The sequence below is a fragment of the Rhodamnia argentea genome, chromosome 7 (assembly GCF_020921035.1).
Source record: "Rhodamnia argentea isolate NSW1041297 chromosome 7, ASM2092103v1, whole genome shotgun sequence".
NCBI classification, from domain to species: Eukaryota; Viridiplantae; Streptophyta; class Magnoliopsida; order Myrtales; family Myrtaceae; genus Rhodamnia; species Rhodamnia argentea.
Window position 1 is genome coordinate 9038172 of NC_063156.1, and position 22104 is coordinate 9060275.

At 39.0% G+C, this 22104-nt stretch overlaps 1 protein-coding gene across 1 annotated transcript; it reads right to left on the bottom strand.

Moving 5' to 3' along the window:
- Positions 1-7506: 7506 nt before the first annotated feature.
- LOC115733382 (wall-associated receptor kinase-like 1) lies at positions 7507-10613 on the bottom strand. Its single transcript, XM_048283078.1, has 4 exons — positions 9889-10613; positions 9746-9846; positions 9297-9404; positions 7507-8696 (listed from the first exon to the last, which is right to left on the bottom strand). The coding sequence occupies exons 1-4, from the start codon at positions 10611-10613 to the stop codon at positions 7507-7509; spliced, it is 2124 nt and encodes a 707-aa protein (XP_048139035.1).
- Positions 10614-22104: the final 11491 nt, after the last annotated feature.

Consider the following 22104-nt stretch of genomic DNA (forward strand, 5'->3'; position numbering starts at 1 on the left):
TCTTTCTTTGAAATCGCTTTTACCTTGATGATCAAAAGTAACATTTTAATGGTAAATTTTCGGCTCCTTCCTGACCTCATAACGAGGAAGTTTTCCCTTGAGACAAGAATAAACGCGACTTCTTGGACAGCGAGATCTCCTTTGCTTCTGGGATTTGCCAATTAACATTACATGTGATTGTAACTGTGACAAGTTTTACTCACTGACTCGTCTTTTCTTCGAGTGAACTAAGATAGTCGCGATACATCATTTCTTGTCCTTTTGTTATGTTTCCTTGATTTTTCCCTCTCAAAATCTTCATTCTTCCCCAGTCTTCAGAACTTGTAACCTGCAACATTCAGCCATACCAGGGCCAATGCCATGAAAGTGAAATTTAAGCAGCAGTCGGTCTAAATAAGGAAAAATAGCAAAAATGGTTGTTGAACTTTCGCCCAATGTGCAATGTGGTCCATGAACTTTAAAATCTTTCAATGTGGTCTCTCAACTTTAGGCCAATGAGAAATGTGGTCCTTAAAATTTTTAATTTGTTCAGTGAGGTCCTTGAACTTTTGATAAATATTCAATTTAGTCCATGGAATATATGAAAATGTCCAATGTTGTCCTTGAACTTGAATTAATGGAAAACAGCATTAAACATGTTCATATAGTTTAGCGACTATATTGAATTGAATATGTACAAAAAGTCAATAGATCACATTAAACGAATTAAAAATTCAAAGACCATATTCACATTAAACAAGTTAAACGTTCATAGACCATATTACATAATGAACTGAAGTTCAAGGATAATTTGTGTCGTTATCCCGGGTTAAAAAAAGAAGAAGCGATGTGTACATACGGAAATAGGAGTCATCAATGTAGACCAACTTGCACGGAAACAAACTTGGAAAGACAAACGTAGCCGAAACGCCCCTGAGGTCTTCACGACCATTCACCTCTGCCCACAAGCTTCACCGTGGTGGGCGATAACTGAGCTTGGCTGGTCAGAAGTCTCATGCGCACCTGACAAGATCTAAAGTTTTGGCTATGGCATGATCTGAATCTCTACCAAACTTGTGCTCATGGGCACCATTACATTGAGTGAAGAGAACTGTGGATCATTTACACGACAGCGAGGCCATGTTGACAAGATCGTTTCTAGGGTCTCGGGGCGGCACTCAATAGCCGCAACTCAAATTGAATGTCGTGTAATGGATGCGGGTACTCCTGTGATGAGGTGTAGGGGATAATAAACTCTGGCCGCTTGTCTAATCAATCGTTGCGTTTTTTGTTAACGCCTAAAATTTCGTTACTTCCTAGTATGTCTAAGGATGCTTCCTTGAAATATAGAACTGTGAAAGCTTGGTATGCGGAGGACCCCAGCTTAAGCAGCCATGTACGACTTCCCATTACAGGGGACATAATTTTGTCATCACTTTATCATGAGAAAGACTTGGGTTATTACCAAAATGGATGACCTCTCCCATTATTGAGGCAGAAGTCGTTTTTATCGTTCTCGTGTGTGGAATACATCGTGTAGTCGGTCGAATGCTTTTCTTGCTCAAGCCATCCATAAAATCACTTAGGAATTTTCTGGGAAAAGATGTGAAGGAAGCAATCCTAAAAAAACGACTAAAAACAAATTAATTCTGGTTTTGGCCAATTAGATATCGAAATTTTCAAATTGGGGAAAAGTCGGCTTCTAATTGATTTTTACAAAATTGACAAGGCCAAAGTCAAATTGAATAAAAAGGGATTGATTTTTCCTTTTTTATTTTTTTTTTTTTTTTTTTTTGGAAAATGTCGACCAAGGTTAACTTTTTGGTAAAAAAGCCAATCAATGGGTCAACCTCCGATTTTTTCGAAAATTGAAATTGCAGAAATGAAATTGATACTGTTTAGAGACTTTTCATTTAAAGAGCTAAATTTTGACCTAGGATTGGCTTTTTGGTAGAAGTTCGATCAAGAAAGCCCCACTCCAAAAATCAAAACCTTTGATTTTTTTTTAAATGGAAGTGCAACTTGTTAATGGAATGCTTATGCTAATGCAAATGTTAAATGACTCTTTTTGATTAAAAAATAAATCCTGTCGCGATCAGAAATTTATATTTCAAGTTTTCATTATTAGTGACTTGTGACAGCCATAAAAGAAGAAGAAGAGGAGAAAAACATGTACGTGAACCGTGTGAATGGCTGCACGTCCGGAAATGTTACGTTGGAAGACTTGCTAGATCATAGAAATATCAAAGCCCGAGCATGTCAAGTCCTCATTGACTTTGACTTTTCCAAAGAGACCACAGTCCATGTATCTTATTAGATTTGGTAGTCCTTGTCTTTCTCCTCTGGTTTTCCAAATGCCTTCTTTGTGACGGCCAAGAAGTAATAACATGGTCAGTTTGATTGGTCATTTTAGAAGATTTCCAGACCAATGGCATGTTTCGGACTCAGTTTTGGTTTAGCGGGAAAAAAAAATTTTAAAGACTCGGTCATTTCTCATTAATCATCTTTGTACTTTTATGAGTCTCTTACTAGTTTGAATTCTCAGTTATTGGCACAAAGTAATTACATATACAAAAAACGGTGAGAGTAATAATAGGAAGACGTATTGCATGGCATAAACAGTCGTATACAAGAATAATATTAACATTAGTTCATTCTTCTTTTTTCAATGTACTGAAATCACTTTTATAATTTTACAAGTAATCTTTTAATAGATGGTTTTCCGTTCGCCTAGAAATCATTTAAGATGAATAGTATGACCAGCCACATAGAGTTTGATTTGTTCTCCTCGGAATTGAAGGTTCCGTGGAAGAGGCTGATTAAGAAAAGTCCAATGACACCAAACAAAATGTGATTCTTTTTCCATTTTGTTGTGCGATGATATAAAGAGGTTACTTTGCTTTGAACATTGGTCGGCAATTGAATCGATCTCCTCGATATGATTATTTATATCAAAGATACGCTGGTGGACTGCGGGTGAGGCCTTCGTGGCCTTTTCTCGTCAGCCCAAAAACATAAGCAGAAAAAAGGAAAACAACAATAAAAAATAAAAAAAAGAATAAAGTATTAATAAAATTATCCACATCAGCACTGGACGTTCATGTTTACAATTTCTAGCCAACATTGGACGAATAGACTCAATTGACAAAATGTGCAAAATGTTTAATAGGCAAAACTGAAATGTTTAGTACTCAATTGGCGAAAGTGCAATAAGTTCACGACTTTGTGGATAATTTTCCAATGTATTCCTTGCAATAAACTGCAACATCTTTTGATAAAAGCTGCTCGTCGGAAAAATACTTTTTAAAAAAAAAATTTGTCAGTGGTTTTCTCGTGACGTTATCACCTGTGAACTTGTCTCAGAACCGGCCACTGACTCAAGTCCCCAACAATGATAGAATAGAGAGATGATCGGTCCTTTGCTAGGCATTGGGACGAAGATGACTTACCACTGAGCTTGGCTAGGTCAGTGATCTCGTGGACACCTATCAGTCCACGGGATCAAAAGTTATCGGCCATGCCGTGATCGAGCCTCTGACGAACTTGTGCTCATGGGCACCGTTATCTTGTGTGGAGAGAATTATAGAGTCTTGGCACGTCGGGCGGGTTATGTTTACAAGCTTATCTCTAAGGTCTCGGGTGGTGCTAGATGGGTGTAATTCAAACAATATTTTTTTGTAGTGGACTCTTGGCTACTCAACCCTTTCGTTCTTATGAACCCTGTTCCGCAACTCCAAGTTAAGACAAACGCCTTCATCACTTGATATATTAGGAGTTTATGGATTGGAAATCCACCCAAACAATATCACAAAATGGACAAGTACAAGGAGTGGAGTGGTGTGCCATTTGGGCCTAGTAGAACGCGCAGCAAATCAATGCCATTTCGGGATTTTTGCCGAGGGAAACAATATGATTTTTCGATCATGAGATTTTGATCGACAATTCGTATTTCATTTTGAGATTTCGATTCCTGATTATGCCCGTTGATCTGGAGCACGTTCCTAATTCCTTTTCTTTGTCGATTCTAGTCTAGGCGAATGGATGTGGGCATAAAGGGGCCATGTCAAGGGCTGCAACAGAGGCCCAATTAGGTGGACGGGATAAGGACACGAAGTGTATCATAACTTTTGCGCAGTTCTCAATTCAATACCATAATTTCTGAAAAACGATCATTTAAGTATCATAACTTTGAACTGATTGCTTAAGTACCAAAGCTTTTTTAAAAAGTCCATCCAAGTGCCGGAAATCTAAAGTGGCATAGCACATGTAGTGAATGATTTTAAAACATTATAGCACTTAAGTGATAAATTGAAAAGTCTTATGGCACTTAGGTGATGGAAAAAAATGTTTTAACACTCAAGTGGGTGCCGTACGAAAGTTATGGCACTTAACCGACACTTTTAATATTTTATTTTCTTTTTATTTTCTCCTTGTACCTTCTTCTTCGGCCGGTCGCTGGCCACAGGTGAGCGAGGTCAGGCGTCACCGGATTTGGCAACGCAAGCCTCGAGCTTGCCAGATCTAGCCAGGCGAGCCTCAAGGCGACAAGGCAAGCCTCGAGCTCGCCAAATCACGTGAGTTCATCGAGGCCGGGTCTCTTTTACAAGTAAAAATCATCGTGCTCGTCTATCCCACGAAGTTAATTACTGTTTAGATATGCATTCTGTCAGTTTTCTTGTATTTCTTGATTGGTTATTTTACTGATGCTAATAAAGTATCGTAACAGGATAGTGAATGATAAGAGGATCTCTGTTGTTCAAGCGTGTTTTATCTGATTTAAGTAGTTTGAGGAGGGTTTTTCGAGAAGTTCCTTGTAGATATAAGCTAATGTTTATGGTGCAAAATGATTTTCCATGCCAAACGACGGGAAATATTTTTCAATTTGTTTTTTTGTTTCAGGCAAACACCAAAAAATTATCATCATTTTCCTAGAAAACAACTTAAGTGGAATTTTTTTTTTTCAGAAACGCCACATTTTCCGTAGACAAATAAAGCCAAAATGTTTAAGAAAACATAGTTATTGATATTTTTGGGCGAACATATTTAATGCACACATTAAAATCAATCATCTGAATAGAAAATTTCTTACTCAAAGAATTTGGTATATGTGAAGTTCGAATCGAAAATACAAGAATTATACAACCGAAGGGTCGAATCTATGGGGAACTTATGTTGTCAAAAAGCAATGTCCAGGAAAGTTTGAATTCCAAGAAAATCCATAGTTTAATTCCATGGAAAAGTACCAAAAAATTCCTAAACGTATTGCGCTTGAATATTAAATTTTCAATTGAATCAATTGAGTCTAAACCTTTTGACTATTTGTCAATTAAGTCTATCCGATCAATTTTGGCCAAAAATTGTTGACGTGGACGCCGACATAGGTGTCAAACGGGTAGGTAGAGTCGGGTTTGGATCGGATCGAATATGGTCCTACCCATATTGACCATTTAATCCGTTTTGATCCATTTTCATACCGTACAAATTTTATGACCCATACCCGACCCATTTTTTTTTTTTTTTTTTGAGTCGAACCAACCCGTACTATTTAAATATTCATATATTTGACCAAATCATGAAATATTTATTTCACAAAATTTAAAAATTGTTTTGCCGACCACCAAAGCTGCCACCAACATGGCTCGTCGCTGCCGCCCACCTACCACAGCCACCGCGGCCTGCCCACCCACCGCCGCCGCCGCCACGGCCTACCGGCCGTCACCATTGTAGCCCGCCAGCATGCGAGCTACTCTGGACAAGCGTTGTGGATTTTGTCCATGTTCCGGTTTCTGAGTTTTAGTCTGGAAGTGTAATTTCAGTACTATCAACATAAGAGTAACATCGATTAGTGAGCGAACAAGACATCCTCCACGTTAGCCACCCCTAAATGAAGGTTCACTTTTGCCATTGGCCATGATGTTTTAAGGATGAGAAGTCCGCGCGCTGTGAAGGCAAAATACAAATGAAGAGAACTCCACAGATCTCACGCGTCCATCGCAGCTGTTATGGATTCATTATCTCAAGAAAGAGACGGGTACCAATTTTTTACTGGAGACTCGAAAGATCAGGCGGCGTATGGCACGATAAATCTAATTACGCATCCAGCGATCAGTCATTTAAAGGAAAGAGAGAAGAAAGGACGCTTTTCTCTTTTTAGATGCAGAGAGAGGTTGAGGTTTAAACTATCATCATCAACATCGTCGTGGTACTCGTCACCATAGTCCATTGGGGGGCCCATCTCTACGAACCCGTGAAGAATCGGGCTGTGGCCGTGGACGGTGCCATGCGGGCTGAGGAGGGCGGGCCGCAAAGGCGGTGGGGGGGGGGTGTGGGAGGAAACGGCAGCTGACGGGAGGTGGCTGCAGCCGGCGTGCGGCTGCTTACAAGGGAATAAAAGGGCCTTTGCGAAGCCATAGGTCATAGGTCAAAAATAGGTTGAATTAAAATTCATATTTGAATTGGCTTTATAAGCATAAATCCATATTTAATACATTTTTTAAATTTATTGAACCCATATTTGACACAAAGGGGTATAAGTGGGTTAAAATATGGGTCAAAGACCCATATTGACACCTCTAGTCTCACGTGGGACGGTGGACATTAACGTTGACATGTTTAATTACATTTTGATAACATTTCGAATTTCTATAATTTTCTTTTGTCTTTTCTTCTCGTTACTTTTTTTTTTTTTTTTGTGGCAGGTTGGGGACAAGCAAGTCAACGATTTCGGATCAAAATTGATTGGATGGACTTAATTGACAAAACATGAAATGTTTATGACTAGATTGGCACAATTATAATGTTTATGACTGAATTGACACAAGTGTAATGGATTTAGAGCTTTTTTAGTACTTTTCATTTGTAATTCCACGATTTTGTCCTCAATTTGTAATTTAAGTTTCAGACATAAAACTAATTTATGACCGTTGAGAAATTTGTTTCGATGGCCAACACGATTTACGTTCCTTGAGTGCAATTAATCAAAAGCTGTTTGTGTTTGTGTTTGTGTTCTTGTGTGTGACGGTGATAGAGCGGAATTATAGGGGAAAAAGGTGAAAAGAGAGAGATTTATTGTTTGTGTTTTTGCGTGTGAGGACCACAACACAACCTCCATTTTTGTCGATTTTTGTTTCTGACCACGAGTTCCACAAGGCCAGATCTGGATGTGGCGAGCAAAGATAATTATGATTCTTCTTTTATTTTTTTTTAGTTCCAATTCAGCGAACACATGTCATAGTAAAAAGAAGGGCGCTACATCACCAAGTTGCAACCACTGAATATTTCATGCTCGCGCTAGACGATTGCCATTTACATAGTACTTTCAAATTGACACAAACAAATACAATAATGCCTAGCTAATTGCACGACCTGAATAAACTTGGGATTGGTATGTCTTAACAGTTTATTGATCCCGAACGCAGAGAATAAGTTCATTACCATAAAATAACTAACCAAAAATCCTCCTACTAGTATACTAACAAGTTCTCCTCCCTTCTCTCTTTTCTCTTCCTTATGTTCTGCGGACCGATTTCACCATGTCGCAATAGGTAAGAATGGCTGTGCATCTGAAAATGCAATGACATCCGCGTGGAGTGACGTGCTAGGTTTCAAAACAGCAGCATAAGATTGAGTTGCCTCACGGTCCTCTTGATTTAGCTGAACACCCGAAGCATGTTGGAGCTTCCTTATTCCCTCCAACTCCATTGCTACTTCTTTCATTGGTGGCCTGTTCCTTCCATTCAAGTTCAAGCACCTTTTCGCAAGATTAGCGACTGATGCAATCTCTTCCTTCTTACCTTCTTTCAAAACTTGAGCATCAACAATGTCGAACAAGCAATTCTCCTCCATTGAATTTATGAAATACGTTGCAAGGCTTTTTCCTTCTCGTTCCCTCACTGACGAGATTGGCTTTTGTCCCGTTAGGAGTTCAACGAGGACAACTCCGAAGCTGTACACATCACTTTTGTCTGTATATTGACTTGATTGGAAATACTCCGGATCTACGTAGCCGGCAGTCCCTTGCACCACCGTAGTTACATGAGTTTGATCGAGGGAAACCGACTTGGATGTACCGAAATCTGCCACTTTTGCTCGATATTTCTCATCCAAGAGGATATTGTTGGACTTGATATCTCGATGATAGATGGGAATAGAGGCTGCTGAATGCAAGTAGAATAAGGCTCCTGCGATTTCCATTGCAATTCGTAGGCGGGTGTCCCACGATATAGGAACCTCTTCATTTGGGTCGTGCAGATATTGATATAGAGTTCCATTTGGTATAAACTCATATACTAGAAGCGGGACTTCTGTCTCCAAGCAACACCCCAATAACTTAACCACATTCCTATGGTTGATTTGTGAGAGAATGAGGACTTCATTTATGAACTGTTCGACTTTTCCCTCGTCTATCACTTTCGATTTCTTAATCGCAACTATTTTTCCATCTGTTAACATTCCCTTGTAAACAGTACCTTGTCCACCTTGCCCGAGTATCCTATCCTCGTTGAAATTGTCAGTGGCCTTCCCTAAATCCTTGGAATTGAACAATTTGCTTTTCTCGACATTGCCTTCTGGCGAAGATAGCTCCCTTTGCAATAAAAGACCACCATTGCGTTTGAAGTGCTTCTCTTTGAGGTTGATTTGTTTTCTCTTCTTGATGTATTTGTACAACCTCCATAGGAAAAGACACAAAAGTAGAGCCCCAAGGCCTGCCCCAACTCCTGCATTGCAAAAGTTTAAGGTGCGCAAGTGAGAGAATTGTACCTGCTTGTCAAGAATCTATTAAAGGCACTTACCATCAAGAATTTAAGTGAATCTAATTATAAGGAAAACATACAAGATTGATTAACCTTGAGTCTCCTTTCATGTTGATTTTCTTAACAACCATGAAAAATTCATTTGTCTTTTGTTTACATTCCATCCGGTGAAACTTTTATACATATATTTGTACTGTACAACTAATCTCCCTTACAAGGACTTCAGCAATCATATTGATGAAAGATAAAAAGTTCACAGCAGCATTCATCTTTACTATGGTTGTAATAATCCCAACCGAAATATACCAGAATAAGTAGGAATCTTGGATAACTTTTGATAGATATGAAGTGACAACATTAGAAAAGCTCAAGCATTTTCTTATCTATCAGAGTATTAGTAGTGTTCAAAAAAAGTTTTGAGGTTGTTTTAATAGATACTATTGATTGAAACTTATCTATAATCATCAACAGGGGAATGGATAGTGATATTAGAATGAAGAGTAAGATAAAACTTATTTTTCCACCAACACCTGTCTAAAATTCTAGGTTAAAAGATCTACTTACCGATAAGAATGAATTTAACAGTCTTTCTACCTTGGACGCAGTCATAGTCGCCTGGTTTGTTCACACAAGTCCCGGGGCATATTCTCAGATCTTCACATTCATTAATATCTGTTGACAAATAGAGAATGAGTATATTAGCAGTGAAACACATCTCCTTGGGTAAAAGTAGCGAGACTGGTAGGTTGCATTTCCTCACAAATTGTCAATTCCATGGCTTAAAATATGATACGAAAAGGCTGTCATGTTCCCCTTGATTTCCAGTAAACTATTGCAGATATAATCAAATTTGTTTGAAATTGCGTTCGCTTTATATAATCTTGGACAAGAAAGTAAAGAAAGGAAGGCAGAAAGGCGTGCAAGTGATCATTAAACAATGTGAGTGCATTATATTCAGTGAAAAGTCTGGGAATGAACAAGCCACTTCACTGCGATAACATCAAGTAAGTTACCTTGGCATCCTCCAATAAGATAGGGGTTGCCGCCATACCCCCGATCGCAATAGCACTGCATGAATGGCATTTCAATATCACCCCCATACGTGCTGTTGAGGCTATATTTGTCGCAGATGACAGGGTAATCTTGCCGCATAAACTCAAGCGCATAGTTGGTATTGTTTGCAATTCCCCATTCCAACACCACTGGAAAAGGATTATTCAGTCTCAAATCATATAAATCTATAGAGTCAGACCTCAAGAACCATGATCTATTTGCCAGGAAAGCGTACTGGCACCCCTGATGTCCGCCTTCCTCTTTGAAATCCACATTAAAGCCCTGCAGGTCAAACGGGAGCGAAGTCTGGCAGCATCCGTTCCTCCCGGAACAAGCACTAAACTGGCTAATGTTGGTTCCAGCACATTTCGGCCTGCAACTGACAACTTCTGATCCTGTACTATTCAAGATTGCCAGGGTGTTGCAACCAACTGACGCAAAGACGTTCCATGTCTGGGAGAAGACAAACTGACTTCCTTCGAGGCTCACCGGCCCACCAACTCTGTCGCCCCCGCAGCTTGAATTTGAGTAAATTGCTGGAACACTGACACTAATCATGCCATTCGTGGATGCACTGTAATCTGGGAGTGAAATGTCAAGGACGCGCAACCTAATCTTGTTTAGAATGGGAAGCGTGTTGTTTTGCTGGCAGACGATCTCGTACCAGTCATCTTGGAAACACGCGGCTCCTATTCCGAAGGGGAAGGGAATGCTGACGTTCCCGCATCTTTCAGCACAGTTGGGCCTTGCAAGTTTAGGTGCAGCTCTTGATGCTTGTGCCAGGAGGGAAACCAGAAGGAAAAGGATTTGAAGAACCGAGTCGGACATGATTTTCACGTTTGCTATGTGCATGAGCCTAAACTTACGAAGAAAGGCATATGGGCTGAGTCCCTTGGTATAGTTATTCCAGGGGGAAGAAGGGAAGATTTTTCATGTGATGGTGTTACTTCCTAGTAGCTTTCAGGATGCTTCCTTGAGGATAGAATAGAAGTAGTTGTCTCTCTCCCCTCTTTTTCGAGGAGCCTTCTTTCTGTCAGCCAAGATGTAATATGGCCATTTTGATTGGTCATTTTAGCATATTTCCACACCAATTATTGTTCAGCAGAAAAAAAATTAAAATAAAATCTTTCTTGATATAACACAGCATGACGCAATACATATTAGCGGAACGTAATTTTTGTTTCTTTAATGTGCTGAAATCAATAATTATGAGGATGTCTTCCCTTGTGGCAAAATTGCTTTCAAATCTGTTGAACCCCATCCATCATAGCTGCTAATCATGTGGACCCCACCCCATCTGAAAGTCACATTTGCTCAACGGTTGTGATTGCATATTGGGTCAATGGACCGGGATCCAAGATGATGTCTCCAAGTTTTGGTTTATATGTTCGGTTGGGCATCACACGCTTCATTCCTAGATTACCGAGGACCAAGTACACACAATTTCATATTTGAGTGTGTTAGAAACTTAGAACGCACGTGTAAGTTGTACTAGAAAAGTCCCATATCGGAGAATTGATGTCGTGAAAAGCAATTAATATATTATAGTTGGCTCACAACTCATCGACTTAAACTTTTGAGTGAAGGTGATTTAACTAGATATATTGATGGGCTCGGACTTGGGCTCTCTTTAGACCTTGTCCCCAGTTGAAGGTATTTGATTTTTGTGTGCACTCGCATCTTGGAGTCCTCTTTTAATTTCCATGAATTTACAGAGTGACCAAACAAGTGCTTGGTGATTGGTTTGTGTGCAGACATTGCTTTTTATACCAACTTCTGCTCCCATTTCCTTTTTTGTTCATAACATTAGCATTTATGGCTGAAGTTGCACTTTTCAAGTTCGGAAGACATTGAAAAATGGAGATGTTGAAAGCGCGAAATCAAGTTTATACATAATAAAGGGATGCAATTACCTTAATTCCCTCGGAGAAAACAGGAGTCAATCAAGAAAAGCTTGTTCTAATCCTAATTACACAAAATGTTTACTTCAACTTATGTGCAAGTGCATGATGAAAGCTTCCACACGAGGGGTCACAGGAAAAATAGATGATGCAGATGTACGTTGGTGAATTTTCAATCCTTTTCTTCATTGATCAAGGTGAATCAAAAGTTCGAGGTGACTTAAATATAAAATTGTTTATACTTGGTACTCAGTAATCTATGAATCAAACGTGTGATTCCCAATACACAAACCAAAACTTGGAATGATTCTATCCAAAACTCGTCAAAAAAGGGTTCACTTAATTTGCCAACTATATGAAACCAACTTGCACGTAAACGAACTTGGAAAGACAGACCATCGACATAGTCTCCAACAGTGATAGGACAGACTTTCCTCAGCCACAAGCTTCTTGTGGAGGTCACTTGGTTATTGACTTGACTTCTCCAAAGAGCATCCCACTACATTTCATCAGATTTGAAAGTCGTCGTCTTTCTCCTCCTTTTCCTAGAGCCTTCTTCGCACCGGCCAAGATGTAACATGGTCGGCTTCATTGGAAAATATTTTCAAGAAATGCCACATTTTTCCACGAAACAAAGGAAGCATTATATTGTTTTAGTAGTCTGTTAGTGATTTGAGTTCTCAGCCATCGCCACAAGGCAATCACATAGACAAAATAGACAGAGAAGGGCTAGAGGACGAATCGCATGACACAAACGATTATATACTCAAACTATTTCAGCGGAAGGTAATTTTTTCCTCTGAAATTGCTTTTACCTTGAGGATCAAAAGTAGAATCTGTAATATGCAACTTTTCTGCTCCTTCCTGACCACACAATGAGGAAATATTCCCTTAAGACAAGAATAAACGTCATTGCTTCTTAAACAACGAGATCTCCTTTGCTTCTGGGATTTGCCAATAAACATCATGGGATATTGTAATTGTAGAGCAAGATTTCCTCACTGACTCCTATTTTCCTCGAGTGAATTAAGATAATCTCGATGCATCATTTCTTGTCCTTTTATTTATGTTTCCTTGGTTTTTGCCCTATCAAAATTTTCCCTTTTCCCAAGTCTTTGGAACTCATAACCTGCGACATTCGGCCATATCGGTGCTAATGCCAGGAAAGTGGAATTTGAGTAGCAGTGGGTCTAAATAAGGAAAAATGGCAAAAATGGTCGTTGAATTTTGGCCCAATGTGTAATGTGGTCTATGAACTTTAAAATCTTTCAATATGGTCTCCCAACTTTCGGCGAATGCGCAATGTGGTCCTTAAAACTTTTAATTTGTTCAATGAGGTATATGAACTTTTGATAAGTGTTCAATTTAGTCCATGGACTATATGAAGATGTCCAAAGTTGTCCCTAAACTTGAATTAATGGAAAAACGCATTAAACATGTCCATATAGTTCAGCGACTATATTAAATATGTACCAAAAATCCACAGATCACATTGAACTAATTAAAATTCAAGGACCATATTCACATTGAACAAGTTAAACGTTCATGGATCATATTACCCATTAGACTGAAGTTCAAGAACAATTTGTGTTGTTATCCCGGGTTAATAAAAAAGAAAAGCGATGTGTACATACGGAAATAGGAGTCATCAGTATAGACCAACTTGCACGGAAACAAACTTGGAAAGACAAGCGTGGTCCAAACGCCCCTGAGGTCTTCGCGACCATTCACCTTAGCCCCCAAGCTTCACGGTGGTGGGCGATAGCTGAGCTTGACTGGTCAGAAGTCTCATGCCAACCTAACAAGATCTAAAGTTTTCGCTATGGCATGATCTGAACTTCTAGCAAAATTGTGCTTATGGGCACCATTACATTGAGTGAAGAGAACTATGGATCATTTACACGACAACGAGGCCATGTTGACAAGATCGTTTCTAGGGTCTCGGGGCGGCACTCAGTAGCCGCAACTCAAATTGAATGTCGTGTAATGGATGCGGGTACTCCTGTGATGAGTTGTAGGGGATAATAAACACAGGCCGCTTGTCTAATCAATCGTTGCGTTTGTGGTTGACGCCTAAAATTCCGTTACTTCCTAGTATGTCTAAGGATGCTTCCTTGAAATATAGAAATGTGAAAGCTTGGCATGCGGAGGACCCCAGCTTAAGCAGCCATGTATGACTTCCCATTACAGGGGACATAATTTTGTCATCACTTTAACACGAGAAAGACTTGGGTTATTACCAAAATGGATGACCTCTCCCATTATTGAAGCAGAACGTGTAGTCAGTGTAATGCTTTTCTTGCTCAAGCCATCAATAAAAGCACTTTGGAATTTTTCGGGCCCCCCCAACAAAAAAGGGTAAAAACGTTTACGTTAATCACGGGAATGACTGCACATCAGGAAACGTTGGGCGCGTTTGGTTGGACTTTTAGGAAAAGTCTATGAAGAAATGCAAAGGACTTTAATGTAAAGGGCTTTCATGAAAAACAAAGACCACTTATTATACAGTAATTGAAAAGCATCTTGGAAAGCAACTTTAAGAGAAAGGCTATTTGGTAGAAATATTTTTGAAAAGTCCTTTGAGGTGACCGATTTAAGGCATTCGCTTCAAGGACATAAATTGATCACTTCAAAACGCGCTCTATGTCAAATCTTTATTCGCTTCAAGGACTTTATTCCTCCGAATTCCGGTACGATATATCTTGCAATAGAATTAAATATTAATTGCCTTAGCCTTTTTCTCGAAATAAAAAAAAATGCATCGGAAATTAATTCCACCGAAAAAATAAAAAAAAATGGAAAAATAGCGAATTGCGAGATGGGACAGCTAAGCTGAAGCATTTGCAGAGGGACACGGGCACGGAAGAGCGACGAACGGGTATCGAGGGTGGGAGTGGGACCCACACCTTCGGCATAAAGTCCTACCGAGACCGTCAGATTCGGCGAAAATCTGGTCAGATCGATCCCAGCTGTAAATCTCGTGGAACGCCGCTGTTTTTTTCTTGGGGTGGGGAAAGTCGCTGTCGCGTGCGATGATTTCGTCTCCTTGCCGACAATCAAGCTCAAAATGGAACGCGCTGGATGTTTTTGCATTTTCGTCCTAAGCCGGTACGGATTGGCGCTAAAACAAGACAGACAGTCAAATGCCAGAAGATTATGGTTAGTTTTAGGCGCGTTTTATAGCGGACCTGCAATCAATTGCCGTATAGCCAAAGCCTAGTAGGTATCTCGTTATATCGTCGGCCCCGAGTTTGCTATTCGTCAACAGCTTGGTATCGATCTCGGCATCGACGGCACGCGTCGAAAAGAGAACGTGCCATTGATTTCGTGAGAATTGTACTTCCGATAGAGTGACTGCTCTGAAACTCATGAAACCTTGTCCCATAAACATGTTGAAAAAAGGAGGAATAAAACTCGTCTGGTAATGTCTAATCGCTGCCATGCACAGTGCAATTTCCAACCCTACCCATTCTGATCCTCCCATACAAATTATCCCACACCTTGGATATCCTTGCACCGGCATTTGTGTATTGGAGCAAAAAAGAGATACAGTATCCTAAAAAATTTACAGACATCCTTTACTATTTTCTTAAATCATGGCTACTCGACCGTGTAAATGTGCCATATCAGAAGATGCGTTATCATTTAAGGCATTCGCCTCCTCAATTGAAGTTGTTGTGTCATCATTCAAAAGAATTGGTATGCTTTAACACTTCCCTCACATTCGACGTACGCGAATTAACATGGTAAGAAGTATAAAAAGAAAGTATCGTGATCAGGAAAAGAATTAATCTATGTTCTCATAGGACACTTTTTCAAGAAAACCTGATGATATCAAATGTTGTACAAAGATACTAAAAAGTATCCATTGAAGGCTGCAACGGATCATCTACCTCATAAAAAGTCTAAAAAATGCAACGGATCATCTCACCTCATCTATAATTAACCTGCTATCACATGTGACCAACAAAAATGATGAATATTATGCAAGCCAAATGGTAAAAAATATAAAACAAGAAAAACGTATAAGGTACATGGGCTGTATAAATTTGGTTCCAATTTTCCTACAGGTTGCAACATCGTAAGCGACTTGCTTCTTCTAAAAAAAATCAGTGTTCCTTTTTCGTTTTCTGAGGAATCGGAGCATCTGCAGAACATGCAGAATATGATAAGGTTATGTAGGCAATATAACTGTAGATTCTATGCCAAAGGATTTAAGTAGCCAAAAGGAAAACACACCTCGTATTTCATAGAGAGAATTATAGTGAACCTTCGACCAGAAACTCAACCAAAACTCTGCATCAATTGAGAGTAAGGTTAACAAAAGGAAAATTTCAAAGATATGGAGTTTCAAAAGGCCACTTAGCACATTGAACAAAAGCAACAAAAGATCAATTGCAGATGTCTACAACCATGTTCTAAATCAATCAAAATATATTTTGAACCGTGCCCACGTAGCTGTTCTAAGCAAGCAAAAGAACAGATAATAATTTCCCGGACAAACAATAAGCAAGGCATCACAAATGAGGGTTTATGTGTATATGTATGCAAGCAACACTCCTTTTTCCAAGACAAACAAAAAGTAAAACATACCCATTCAGACATTTGACGAACCAAACACAAGAACTTCACATTCATCACAGTGCACCTGGTGATGATTTGACCCAACAAAACAACTTTGAAAAAGAAGACAAGCAATATCCCATGCACAGGGAACTCCTAAATCCCATTGCCTAACAATAATCAGGCAGAGGTAACTCCATTCCTCTGCCGTTTACCCTTCTCCGCTTTGCTCGTCTATCTTCTTAAAACATATTATGCAATAATCAGGCAGACAATTCAAGTATAAGTTGTCAATTTTCAAACCATTAGAGAGATCAGCATGAAGAAAAACAAACATGTTAAGGAACTTGTTTCTGTGAAGCGAAGTTGTATGCTTAGTGGTTTTCTTTCCACATCAACCAAATAAGCATTGAACATCAGTGTCTCATCGGCACAAATAACTTCATCATTCTTCAAAATCCTGCATCCCAACAACTGCTCGCTGCCACCTTACCAAAAAAAAAAACAACTGCTCGCTGCCATCATACAGCATTATCCGTCATGTATCCAACCGTCAATCATAGCACGGACTAATCTACTCAAAACAAGCTCAATCACGAAGAGTATTACAACCAAAAGCACAGAACAGAACAATCCGGGACAAGATGAAATGAAATCCTAAGCCGCATCGAGCTGTTGCCATTCAGTTTGATCGAGCAAGCTAAATTCAGGGGAAAACGGTAACAAATCTATCGGTCACTGCAGTTTTAACAGAGATTAGCTAATCAAACCGAATCATGTCCCGGCCCAATCAAAGGTAACTAAATTGCCGATCGAGTTGAGTTGGACGTAAGTGGCAGAGATTAGTAGTGAAAGGGAAGGTACCTTTCCGATGGAGCTGCGGAGAGAGAGGAAGCCATCCCGGTAGGCCCCGATAAGTCTTGTGTTTCAGCTTCTGCTTCAGGTGCTTCAGGCGACATTCCATTTCCTCGGAGCTTCCATGGTTGTCGGGTTTGGGATGAAGAATCTAGGGATTACTTCGGAGCCCAGGCGAGGGCTCCGAGGTCGCCAGACCCAGGCGCTGTGACGCCGCGATCGATCCCGCGACCTCGGCAAGCCTCGCGACAATAGATCTAGAGCGACACCGCTGATCAGGCGATAGGCGACAACCACCGACCTGAGGCAACCAGGCGAGCGACGTCACGCTCGTGAGGCGAAGGAAGAGAGGCGAGCATCAGATCAGAGGGCTTTTTTTTTTTTGTTTAGGTCGAAAAGGGTAAATGTGAAATTATGATTAATAAGTGAGGGTCATATTGGAAATTCGAAAAATTCATTAATTCAGGACTGTTGCATATGGAGAAAGCTAGAAAGCCGAAGCAGGTATGAAGGAGCCTTGAGCTTTGGGCCTTCTGAAGGCCTTGAAAATGCTAGAATTCATATTGGAATCCTTTTTTTTTCCCTCCCACCTTCAGAAGAACAAAGCATAAGCAATTCCAGTATTGCTAGAATTTTCTCAAAGGTAACTATCTCGATTTCATAGAAAAATTGATATAGAATCTTCAGAAAAGTCTATTTTTTGTTTTAATAATAAACAAAGGACTTATTATTTTTGGGATCTGACGCTATCCTCAATCCCGGTCCACATAAGAAGACTTGCTAAATCATGGAAATATCAAAGCCTGAGGATGTAAGTCCTCGTTGACTTGATTTCTCCAAAGAGCACCACGGTTCGTATGTTTTATTAGATATGGTAGTCATCATTTTTCTCTTCTCTCTTTCCAAGAGCCTGCTTTGTGCCGGTCAAGACGTCCCATGGTCAGTTGGATTTGGCCATTTTTACATGATCTCCACACCAGTTGCATGTTTAGGACCCAGTTATGGTTTAGCCGAAAAGAAAATGGAAGACTTGATCGTTGCTTATCAACTATCTTTATATTGGTATGGTCTGTTACTAACATGGTTTCCCAATGATCATCACAAAATAATCACATATTCAAAAAAGGATGGGAATAATACTAGGAAGACGTATTGCATGACATAAATGGTTGTATACGAAAATCATATCAGCAGAAGGTATTTTTTTTAAATGTGCTGAAATCACTTTTATAATTTTGGAAGTAATCTTTTAATAGATGATTTTTCCGTTCGTTCGTGACCTCAAAATAGGAAGTCTTCGGTTGGGACAAGAAGAAGCGTAATTGCTTGGATAGCGATATCTCCTTTGCTTCTCGGATTTACCAATAAAGACATTGTCACACCCTTACTTACTCCAAGTATAGGGAAAACGAGGGACGCATGCTCAAACACAAACCAACATCAACATACTATCAACTTAGTTACAGTATCAGAACTTCTATAGTCTACATATACATTTCAGAATTCAGTTAATCCAACAAGTATTATCTCAAATATATACAACTGGCTAAGCTCATACGCAAAAATCGCACTATCAAAAGTTTCTTGCTAATAGCGCCCTTGACCTACTTGTCGCTAGCATAATAACCTAAAAAAACGTTTAAGATGTATAGTATGAGTAATCACAGCTTAGTGAGTAATACTAATCTTTTCTAAATAGATTGAGTATTCACTATACACATATATAAGATCGATACCGTAATTTAATATCCTAAATATAGAATATAATATGCGCACAAATATAAAAAAATGAGTTATATCATTTCAATAAAGGTTTATACGTATCAAATTAGTCAACAAGGTCAAAATAGCATTAATGGTGCATCAAATCACAAATTAATGGTACATTCCATTAATTAATCTAGTGCACAATATCTAACCACCGTCACACTTGACGCCCCCTGACAAAGCTGACCAAGATGCCCCTTCGCTAGCCAGGATATCTTGATAAAATAGGTTCTGAACATAGTGACACTGAGCATCAATCAAAAACCCATCTTCCAATAACTCAAAAATCAAATTCAGAACCATCTCATACATAGATTTCACAAGCCAAATCATATAACTTTTCATAATTTAATTGGCTAAAGTATACTTCAAGTGCCACAACTTGTGTATGAAGCTTACTTCAGTGCCAAAACTTTCCAAATGATCACTTAAATGCCAATTTTTTTTTAAAACGCTCACTTTAGTGCCAATTCCGATTTGAGCTGACGTGGCTCGCCGTAAATCCGACATGATTTATTTTTTATTAACATTTGAGTTGATGTGGCTCGCTAGAGTTGGCATTGAAGTGAGCATTTTCAAAAAATTTGGCAATTAAGTGATCATTTTGAAAGTTTTGGCATTGAAGTGATTGTTTTTTAAAAAAATTTAGCTATTAAGTGATTTTTTTGAAAGTTTTGACACTAAAGTGAGCGCCGTAAGTAAGTTTTGGCACTTATAGTGTACTCAAGTCCAATTCAATTTATTAAATAGAATGCCTTTATAAAACATTTCACAATAAAATACATATAATATTTGTCTAATCCTTTCTTGCGGGTTTGTTGACACCTAATAATCTGTTACTTCCTAGTATGTCTAAGGACGCTTCCTTGAAAAATAGAAATGTGAAACCTTGGTATGCGGAGGAGACCATCTTAAGCAGCCATGTATGACTTTTCCCATTACAGGGGACATAATTTTGTCATCACTTTCACATGAGAAAAACTTGGGTTATTACCAAAATGGATGACCTCTCCCATTATTGAGGCAGAAGTCGTTTTTATCGTTCTCGTGCGTGGAATACATCGAGTAGTCGGTCGAATGCTTTTCGTGCTCAAGCCATCGATAAAAGCAGTTAGGAATTTTCTGGGAAAAGTTGTGAAGGATGCAATCCTAAAAGAACGACTAAAAACAAATTAATTTTGGTTTTGGCAGATTAGATATCGAAATTTTCAAATTTGGAAGAAGTTGACTTCTAATTGATTTTTAGAAAATTGATGTGGCCAAAGTCAAATTGAAGTAAAAAGTGATTGATTTTGAATGTTTTCATTTTTCGTTATTTTTTTTGGAAAATGTTGACCAAAAGTTTAGTTTTTGGTCAAAAAGCCAATTAATGGTTAAACTTCGATTTTTTTGAAAATTGAAATTGCGGAAATGAAATTGATACTATTTAGAACTTTTCATTTAATGAGCTAAATTTTGACCTAGGATTAACTTTTTCGTCAAAGTTCAATCTAGAAAGCCCACTCTAAAAATCAGAAGAACTTAGACTTTTTAAAAAGGAAGTGCAACTTGTCAATGGAATGCTTATGCTAATGCGAATGTTAAGCGACTCTTTTTGGTTAAAAAATAAATTCTGTCCCTATCAGATATCTATATTTCAAGTTTTTATTATTAGTGACTTGTAACAGCCAAAAGAAGAAGAAGAAGAATATGAGAAAAACATGTACGTGAATCATGTGAATGGCTGCACGTCCGGAAATGTTACATAAGAAGACTTGCCAGATCATAGAAAAATCAAAGCCCTCATTGACTTTGACTTTTCCAAAGTGACCGCAATCCATATATCTTATTAGATTTGGTAGTCCTTGTCTTTCTCCTCTCTTTTTCCAAATGCGTTTTTTGTCACGGCCAAGATGTAATAACATGGTCAGTTTGATCGGTCATTTTAGAAGATTTCAACACCAATGGCATGTTTCGGACTCAGTTATGGTTTAGCGGGAAAAACAAAATAAAGACTCGGTCATTTTTCATTAATCATTTTTGTACTTTAACGAGTCTCTTACTAGTTTGAATTCTCAGTTATTGGCACAAAGAAATCACATATACAAAAAAAGGTGGGAATAATAATAGGAAGACGTATTGCATGGCATAAACAGTCGTATACAAGAATAATATTAACATAAGTTAATTCTTCTTTTTTCAATGTAGTGAAATCATTTTTATAATTTGACAAGTAATCTTTTAATAGATGGTTTTCCGTTCGCCCAGAAATCATTTAAGATGAATAGTATGACCAGCCACATAGAGTTTGATTTGTTCTCCTCGGAATTGAAGCTTTTGTGGAAGAGGCTGATTAAGAAAAGTCCAATGACACCAATCAAAATGTGATTCTTTTTCCATTTTGTTGTGCGATGATATAAAGAGGTTACTTTGCTTTGAACATTGGTCGGCAATTGAATCGATCTCCTCGATATGATTATTTATATCAAAGATACGCTTGTGGACTGCGGGCGAGGCCTTCGTGGCCTTTGCTCGTAAGCCCAAAAACATAAGCAGAAAAAAGGAAAACAACAATAAAAATAAAAAAAAAGTATAAAGTATAAATAAAATTATCCACGTCATCACTGGAAGTTCATGTTTGCGATTTCTAGCCAAAATTGAACGAATAGACTCAATTGACAAAATGTGCAAAATGTTTAATAGGCAAAACTGAAATGTTTAGTACTCAATTGGCGAAAGTGCAATAAGTTCACGACTTTATGGATGATTTTCCAATGTATTCCTTGCAATAAATTGCAACATCTTTCGATAAAAGCTGCTCGTCTGAAAAATAATTACAAAAAAATTGTCAGTGGTTTTCTCGTGACTTTATCACCTGAGAACTTGTCTCGAAACCGGCCACTGACTCAAGTCCCCAACAGTGATAGAATAGAGAGATGATCGGTCCTTTGCTAGGCATTGGGACGAAGATGACTTACCACTGAGCTTGGCTAGGTCAGTGATCTCGTGGACACCTATCAGTCCACGGGATCAAAAGTTATCGGCCATGCCGTGATCGAGCCTATGACGAACTTGTGCTCATGGGTAGGGGTGTGCAAACTGGACCGGACCGGCCCGGACCAACCCGGGACCGGCCCGGACCGGCCGGGTTGGTCCGGTCCTTGAGGTGGATGGTCCGGTCCCCGGTCCCAATAAATGGGACCGTGGCTCGGGCGGTCCGGTCCTCGGGTTTCTTGCATTGGGACCGGACCGGC